Here is a 9,119-nt window from a genome sequence, read left to right as displayed (position 1 = left end):
CCTGGCCGCCTCATCTCCCTCGGAGATGCGCCCGTATACTTCATTCTTCCCTCGAGTGTGTCATCTCTACAGGCTGCCAAGGGCCTTGCCCCTCGCGGATGCGTGAAATTAAATCCAGACAAAAGTAGGCGCGTTCGCTGAGAAGGTGCTAAAGGGTGGGGGCCGAGGTGCTTAGCACCCAGACGCAGCCCTTTCAAATGCCAGGATTCTTCCTTATCCGGGCGCTCCCAGGAAGAAGGGAAAGAAACACGCGGCGGCGATGGCCTGCGCGCTCCTCAAGGCTGAGGGCAGGGGGCGGGGAGCCGCGCGTCCAGCGCTGGGGACGCCAGGCCCGAGGTGGGAAGAAGCTGTCCTGTCTGCCACCCAGCCCTTTCGCTCGCTGTCGAGGAGCCGCGGGCTCCAGCCGCGGAGTCTGCGCGCTCAGACGCTCGGGCTGGAAATTGTTTCTTAGCGAAGCAAGTTAGAGGAGTCCTAGCGGCCCCCAGGCGCACGGCCAGAGTGCCGCCGCGCTTGCGCTGGGACCGAGCGCCACGCCGAGGGTGTCCTTGCCTCGCGGCGCGGGTGCGCGCGTGGCGGGGATGCGGGTCCGTCCCGCTGGCGGCCTGTGGGCTGGCCCCTCCCCTAACCTCTCTCTCTCTCTCTCTCTCTCTCTCTCTCATACACACACACACACACACACACACGCTCATAAACACAGGACACGTGGAAATCCTCAGCCCAAGCGCCTTGCCCGGGCGGGTGCTCAACGTGGTGATTTATAAACAGCTCAGCCACTCCCCAAAGAGCACCGCTCCTCATTAGTCATGATGAATTTTCTGGCCCGCTCCACTCTGCTGTCTCGACCAAGATGCTTGGCGGTCCCAGAATGCTTCCTCTGAGCCTTGATTTGTTTTGGTTTCTCTCACAAGCGCGCGACCGCCGGCAGAGCCAGAGCCAGCGCCCCCAAAGTGCGGGGTCAGAGGAGGTGCGGAAAGAGTCGCATCCACTGGGGTCTCTTTCCCTCCCCAGCAGTAACTTTTGGTTCGCTCCGTAAGACCGGAGCCGCACGCCTGGCCCTGCCTAGCGGGCGGTCTCTATGCCGCTCCGGCCCGAACGCGCGCCCCGCTGCTTGCTTCCCGGCTCTGCAGGCTCCGAAACTGGCCGCAGGACACCTGCTCCGGCGGCTCCGGACCTGACCGCGCGGCGCGGGGCGCTCGCGCTGGGCAGGGCGGCGCTGCGGGAACCCTGTCAGCAGCCAGGATCCCGAGTGCACTGCTGGATGCTGATCACGGGAGCTGGGCGGGCGAGTGAGAAGTCGGTTACAACAACCCGGCGCTCGTGCCCGTAATAGTTACGGACCCAGCAGGTTCCCCTCGCCTCAGCCCCAGTGCGCGCACACACTCACCCCCCCCCCCACCCCCATGCCGGCTTTTGAAGCGACTAACGGAAAAGTTGTGTCGACGAGCGCCGGGTGTCAGGGGGACCGCGAGCGGTCGCAGGCCCCTCCGCGCGGCTTCCGGGAGCCGCCCTTCCCGACCCCGGAGCACCCCTCTCCAGCTCTCCTGCAGCCTCCCGCCCCGCAGAGCTCGGCCCAAGCGGGCTCCGAAACTACGCGCGCGCCCGAGCGTGCGTCTGGCGCGGAGACTTCTGGAGTTTTTGCTGTGTTTTCAGGGCAGACTCTGAGCGCCTGGGCAGAAGCGGCTCACTCGCCGCCGCACCGACTGAGCCTGCCGCTCGCGGAGTCCCTTCGCCGGGGGACTGGGAGACAATTGGGCCTGAAACCCAAAGAGGAAGAGTCAGCTGCAGCGGCGGACCGGAGAGGGAAGGAGAGCACCTTTATGATTTGGGGGCCAAAGTATCCGCACACCTTAGAGCAAGAGGCGCCCGCGCCCTGAAATTCTAACCTTGGGGGGTAAAGGGAGCTTCAACAAGGGGAGAAGTCTAGCTCCTCGCTGGTGTGCGTGTGTGTCCCTAGGTGAATAAAAATAGGACTCCTGCTGACTCGGTGCGACCCAACCTTTCTCCTCCACATCACCACCACCCCAGCCCTACTGGGGAAAGAAAATGGAACCCCCCCCCCAACACACACACCTCACCCCTCCCCGGCCCCCATCCAAGTATTCCAAGTGGCTGCGGTCGATAAGAGCGCTGGGACCGCCCCCCAGCCCGGCTTCTCAGCCTGGGAGACAGATGGGGGGCGGGGCCCATCCTAGAAGGGGCGGAGGAGGCCCAGGGTGGGTAAGAAAAGAGGGGGGGTGAGAACTGAGAGACTCTGAATCGGTAGGCGAGGGGGCACCCGAAGGAGGGCCGGGAGGACTCTGCGCCCGGGGGGAGGAGGAGGGGGCAGCTCTGCACCAATCAGTGTCGCCGGCCTGGGAGGTTGCTAGCGGTATCCACGTAAATCAAAGGGCGCGGAGCCAATGGGAGGGGGCGGAGGGGGCGGGGCCCAGGCGCGTGCCGCTGCGAGCCGGCGCTGCCAAGAGAGCGGGAGAGAGCTGGAGAGAGCAGGGAGAGGGGGGAGTGCCGAGCGAGTCAGAGAGTGAACGAGAGCGAGAAGGAGGGAGAGGAGGAGAAAGAGCGAGGGCGGGCGGGCGGGAGGCGGCGGCGGCGGCGGCAGTAATAGCAGGAGCAGCAACAGAAGGCGTCGGAGCGGGCGTCGGAGCTGCCCGCTGGGGGAGAGAGAGAGAGAGAGAGGAGAGAGAAAGAGAGCGAGCGAGGAGAGGGAGCCCGAGGCGAAAAAGTAACTGTCAAATGCGCGGCTCCTTTAACCGGAGCGCTCAGTCCGGCTCCGAGAGTCATGGCGACCGCAGCGTCTAACCACTACAGCCTGCTCACCTCCAGCGCCTCCATCGTGCACGCCGAGCCGCCCGGCGGCATGCAGCAGGGCGCGGGGGGCTACCGCGAGGCGCAGAGCCTGGTGCAGGGCGACTACGGCGCGCTGCAGAGCAACGGGCACCCGCTCAGCCACGCTCACCAGTGGATCACCGCGCTGTCCCACGGCGGCGGCGGCGGCGGCGGGGGCGGCGGCGGCGGCGGGGGCGGGGGCGGTGGCGGGGGCGGCGGCGACGGCTCCCCTTGGTCCACCAGCCCCCTGGGCCAGCCGGACATCAAGCCCTCGGTGGTGGTGCAGCAGGGCGGCCGCGGCGATGAGCTGCACGGGCCGGGCGCCCTGCAGCAGCAGCACCAGCAGCAGCAGCAGCAGCAACAGCAGCAGCAACAGCAGCAGCAGCAGCAGCAGCAACAGCGGCCGCCGCATCTGGTGCACCACGCCGCCAACCACCACCCGGGGCCCGGGGCATGGCGGAGCGCGGCGGCCGCGGCGCACCTCCCGCCCTCCATGGGCGCGTCCAACGGCGGCTTGCTCTACTCGCAGCCCAGCTTCACCGTCAACGGCATGCTGGGCGCCGGCGGGCAGCCGGCCGGGCTGCACCACCATGGCCTGCGGGACGCACACGACGAGCCGCACCACGCCGACCACCACCCGCACCCGCACTCGCACCCGCACCAGCAGCCGCCGCCGCCGCCGCCCCCGCAGGGCCCGCCGGGCCACCCGGGCGCGCACCACGACCCGCACTCGGACGAGGACACGCCGACCTCGGACGACCTGGAGCAGTTCGCCAAGCAGTTCAAGCAGCGGCGGATCAAACTGGGATTTACCCAAGCGGACGTGGGGCTGGCGCTGGGCACCCTGTACGGCAACGTGTTCTCGCAGACCACCATCTGCAGGTTTGAGGCCCTGCAGCTGAGCTTCAAGAACATGTGCAAGCTGAAGCCTTTGTTGAACAAGTGGTTGGAGGAGGCAGACTCGTCCTCGGGCAGCCCCACGAGCATAGACAAGATCGCAGCGCAGGGGCGCAAGCGGAAAAAGCGGACCTCCATCGAGGTGAGCGTCAAGGGGGCTCTGGAGAGCCATTTCCTCAAATGCCCCAAGCCCTCGGCCCAGGAGATCACCTCCCTCGCGGACAGCTTACAGCTGGAGAAGGAGGTGGTGAGAGTTTGGTTTTGTAACAGGAGACAGAAAGAGAAAAGGATGACCCCTCCCGGAGGGACTCTGCCGGGCGCCGAGGATGTGTACGGGGGGAGTAGGGACACGCCACCACACCACGGGGTGCAGACGCCCGTCCAGTGAACTCGCGCTGGGGGAGGAGCAGAGCGCGGGGCTCCCCCTCCCCTTCTGTCTGTGGCCCTTTCCAGGGGGGCCCTCCACCCCCACCCCGTTGTTCCCTCTCTAACTTCTGATTGTTCTTTTATTTTTAATTATTATTCCCCCGTCCCTCCAAAAGAAAAATAATAAGGAAAAATGGAAAGCAACTGAAACACTGGACTATCCTATGAGCGGTAGCAGGTGTAATGATGTGTTTTGACCATTGCAGGCGAATACCCAGGCAATGGAGTGAATGGAGTGTCTCTTAGAGTGAGGAGTGTGTGATAGAGAAAGAGAGCGAGAGCGAGAGCGAGAGAGAGAGAGAGAGAGAGAGATGGCAAGCACTGAGATAAATACCTGGCAAAACTAAATCACTTACCAAAAAGGAAGAAAATCCAGCAAACCATGATAAACACAAAATGCGGCTTCCTCATGCTCTGAGTTGGCACATGCTGCTGTGTTTATTTCTGTGGATCCCCATCAGGGAGGAGGGAAGAGAAATATCCATTTTTTTTTATACAGGCAAGATTTAACCACATAAATTTGCACTGCAAGAAAATTGAAGTTTACATGAACAAATTCGTGAACATATTTTTCTTTTTCTCCCCACCATTCATTGTAGAAAGTTGCCGTTTTGGATTTTGTTTTGCTTTGCTTTATTCAGCGGACAGAGTTGAAGCCAGCTCCTGACCACTCTCCATTTCCAGTGCTCTTGTGTTGCTCCTTGTTCTTACTGTCTGTGAACTATGGTTATCTTCAGATCCCTCTTATATTTGTGTAAGATGTATTGTTCCTTTTACCAAAGCAACACGGTTGGCTTCGTGCAACATGAGCAGTTATCTGCTTTCAGGACATGCCCATGGTTTGCCCGCTTCATCCAAGGCAAGAATCCACTTTGGAATATAAAAATAACAGTCAAGTATTGGTTTTTGTTACCAGCCACAAAGTAAACTTCATTTTCAGGCAGTGTTTCTGGGGTAGGTTATGGAAGGGGGAATCAAGAAAAATCGATAGTGAGTGACTGATTGCTTCATTTTATCAGGCGGGCCCATTGTGAAAGAGCTCAGAGGAAATGTGGAGGTTAAATATATTTCCAGAGTTGTCCAATAGAAAGAAAGTGGCACTTTGAAGAGAACTGGGGAAATATATATATATATCTTTGGATGTCCCTGAATAGTTCTCTGCTTTCAGTTTTAATAACTTAATTATGAGCAATTATTTATGCTGACAACAGCAAATTAAACTTTGTTCCTCTAATAAGTTTTTTTAAAAAAAAGCAAAAAGAAAATAACCCAGGAACTTAATAGGGTATGCAGAGAGTGTGTTTCTTAGCACACAAATACCTATATGCATACATAGAATATCTCCACTCAATTTTGTCTTCACTGGCTCATTTGTTTGTCAAGTCATAGCCAAGGTCCCACACTGTCTTCTCCGGTACTTTATTACAGAAATACCGGTTTGACTTGGACAGAGCTTTCTCCTCCCTTCTTTCACTAAGGAAGCCAAATGAAGTAGGGGGGAAATACCATTTTCAATCCTTCCTTTCTCCCCTTTGTTAGTAGTTTTAAGTGCATTTTTGACCTTACCTTGATGGAAAGTGGTTAACTCCCAACACAAAAGACTCCACTGAGAAGTGTCTGTGAAAAAAACTTGTAACTGTATTGAATATAAATACCATTAAACTGTGATCAGTTAATATTAAAAAATTATCAGCACAAAAGGGCACTAAAAAGGGAAAACACTTTTTATTAACCTTAAAAGTTTGTGTTTTTTTTTTCTGGTTAGGTATTAGACAAAATTTTATTTTAAAGGTTGAATTTTCACTACCATAAAATTATGGTTCAGCATCAGATTAGCATTGCACTCAGTAGTTAAGGTTTTAGGAAATATGCTTTATACAGTATTGTCTTTTCAAACACCTGTGATTGTTTCATTTCTAATGTTTTTGCAAGATAAATGGTGACTTATAATGGGCATATTTATTTGCCTGTATTTCATTTCCCCCAATGAATGTCACTAGGAGATGGGCACTGAGCTGCTTGGGGGGCATCACACAGCTTGTTCCTGAGTAGGGGAAGTAGGCTTTAGTGAAGCAATCCAGAGCAGGGCAAAGAGCCAATGGGAAAGGGAGGAAATGAATTTTCAGATACTTAGTACCAAGTAGGTAAGGTCAGAAGCTGAGTTTAGGGGATGTGTCTATGGCTCCTCTAAAACTCTCCTAGGTTTACTCAGATGAAAGTTACCTCTGAACCTTACCACTATGTATATATGTTTAATATCTGTCTTTTGAAATGCAGAAATAGTTTAAATGTTCCTTTGTCTATTTTTCTTTTTTTTAATGCTACCCAGGGAAATATTTTCATATCATTTTTAAGTGGCCTGCCTCAATGTATATTTATTTCTTTTGAAGCAAAAAGGTTCTGGAAACTGTTTTTCTGTAGCTTTAAATGAGTAGGTGAGCAAAATCTATATGGGATGTAATTTTTTTTGTTCAGTCTCTTTTAAAAAATACTTTGTTTTGGTACATTTGGTTGTGCTTGTGGGGAAAATAAAAACGCAGAGATCCTTATATATTTATGTTAAAGTAATATTTTATTATCTACATAAAACAGAAATGCACAATACCTTCATAGTTTGTTCTAATTATTGAAATATCTTTATTTTATTTTTAAAGATAGTACCAAGTTTTAAGGGAGGGGGGGACCCTAGACCTTATACTGACTGAGTTGAGTTGTGTGTAAAACACTTCCCTTCCTTTATACTTCATAAAGTTTTGGAATAAATTTTATGCGTATATTGCCAGGTTTCATGTTTATAACTTTCAGAGGCTTTCTTCTTCTTCTTCTTCTTTCTTCTGATTCATTTTTCTTTGCAAAAACTATCAGTCTCAAATCTTTCAGTCACTATGCCTGTAGCATTAAATCAAAATAGTTCCTGGATTTGAGCTTCAATTTGTTTGCCTTTCCATGGTTCCACAAAGAGACATTTGTCCCCTTTAACTGTATGCAGCCATTTCTGCATCTTCTTCCCAGGTTAGCTGAACCTTATTCAGTTGTGCTGTGTTGGAGAGGATCAAGGGAAGGAGGTAAACTTAAACTTTGATCTTCACCCATAGGTCTTCACATATTTTGAGATCCATAGAAAAGTAGGGCTTTTTATAGGGGGCTTTTTCTTCTTAACAATTAACAGATATCATCCAACAAAGAGTAATCCAGACAATATGCCGTGTATGTGTTTATCAAATGCTTAGAAATAGAAATGACATATTATCTGCTAGGATTACAGAAAAAGATAGATTTTGTAATGATTTGTAGAGCAAACAAACAGGCTCTCACAGAAGAAAGGTGGATAAATAGGAACCTACGGGAAAGACTCAAGTCAAGATGCTCCTATCAGATATTCCAGGCGTTCTTAGATGGAAGCTTACATTTGCCAAAATCAGTCTTAAGGTTAATGAGAATTCCAAATGGTGTTGGGTTACTTTGCAGGTTCACTGATGAAATTAAAGTCCTTCTCGGAACACTGGTTTAAGTTTAAATGTCTGTTTTGAAAGGTAGTTCTGGGCTTATTACATCTCATCATCTTTTCTAACTCCTAGTCAATATTGCAAGGGTCCCAAACAGATTCAGCCAAATGATCTTATCAATAGACTGAACAAGAAGTGACAGAAAGAAGAAGTGTTTTGTGACCACAGACATGCTGATGGGTAAAATGTTTAAGCCGGGTATGGATTTGAGTTCTGGGTCAATATCTCTTTGCTGTAGGCAGAAAGCAAGCAGCATCTGCCCTCTGCAGGGCATTTTAGCGGACCTTGAGAAGGCATTTTTGTTCTTAACCACAGGGGCTACCGAATGGAAACCTTCACATGTTAAATGAACACACCATAGTTTTGACCCCCGCTCACCGCCCTTCAGATCCTTACTACTTGACTAGTTTCCACACCCCTTTGGAGAGTATATCACACACTAACATGGAAAAACTCCATCACTAAGGCTGTGAGAAATCTGTCATCACTAGATATTGGCTGGCCACAAGGACAAACCCTTTTTCCCTCCTGAAGACAACAAAGCAAAATGTCATCATCCTGATAGAGCTCTTGTATTTCCTCAAAATATGTCACTTGTAAAATTTATGATGTAACATGGGGGAGAACCGATCATGTGATAGTCATGCGAAGGTCAGACAGAGGCAATGGCTGCAAATAACATGATGCTTGTCATTTCTGAACATTCTCTGTTCCCACGAAGTAACCTCCTTTGTATTTCAGATGGCAGCAACAAAAATACTCTTTGCTTCCTTTCCCTTCCTGTTCCTTCCTGTGGAGGACACACAGTGGTTGGCAAAATTTTCTGGTGAAATGACTTGATAAAGGCACTCATCTTTCTATCTTCTTCTTTGTCCAAAAACAGCTAATAAAGAGAATGCAACAGCAACAATGAGGGAGAAATGGAATTTGGGTGCCTTGGTACCTGTATGCATATGTCTGTGTGCTGCAATTGTTTGCCTTTTATTTTCCTTAATATAGAAGCAGCTTGGACAGTGCTGGGGAGTGAGGTGAAATTGTCTTTTTATCACACCTCTCTGTGATTTGTCTGTTGATTATTTAAATCAGTCTATAAAACTCAGTTCTATGTTCTACTGGATTCCTACGCAAGTTTAAGAACGAGGTAAAGAACAGCTTGTACAGAAAAGGAAGGAAGGATGGAGAAGTGAGGGTCAAAGCAAGTGTTTCTCCAGGTATGCTTGTGTATCTCAACGAGTAAGGTAAAGGGACAGTGTTTATTTAAAATGAAAGGAAAAGAAGCATCTTAAAAAGTACTGTGAATCCTGACAGTTTGGCTGGGTGTGATGTACAGCTAAGTTTCATGTAAACATTCTCTCTGTTTAGGAAAGTTTACTTTTTTAACGATGCATAGACTCTTAACAGGGGGCAGAGAGAACCAGGGCTTCTGATACCTAGTCCACCACTTGATTCAAGATAGGAAACAATGCA

The 9,119-nt window shown here is 51.2% G+C and overlaps 1 protein-coding gene across 1 annotated transcript; it reads left to right on the top strand.

Annotated features, from left to right (window-relative positions):
* Positions 1-2,501: 2,501 nt before the first annotated feature.
* POU3F2 (POU class 3 homeobox 2) lies at positions 2,502-8,559 on the top strand. Its single transcript, XM_008263291.4, has one exon. It carries the CDS (start codon positions 2,777-2,779, stop codon positions 4,106-4,108), a length of 1,332 nt encoding a protein of 443 aa, XP_008261513.3. The 5' UTR covers positions 2,502-2,776; the 3' UTR covers positions 4,109-8,559.
* Positions 8,560-9,119: the final 560 nt, after the last annotated feature.

Source organism: Oryctolagus cuniculus, chromosome 5 (genome assembly GCF_051225735.1).
Source record: "Oryctolagus cuniculus isolate XC-2025 breed Fujian yellow rabbit chromosome 5, ASM5122573v1, whole genome shotgun sequence".
Lineage (NCBI taxonomy): Eukaryota > Metazoa > Chordata > Mammalia > Lagomorpha > Leporidae > Oryctolagus > Oryctolagus cuniculus.
The sequence above is the reverse complement of the archived record's forward strand: the minus strand, read 5'-3'. Positions and strand labels throughout refer to the sequence as shown.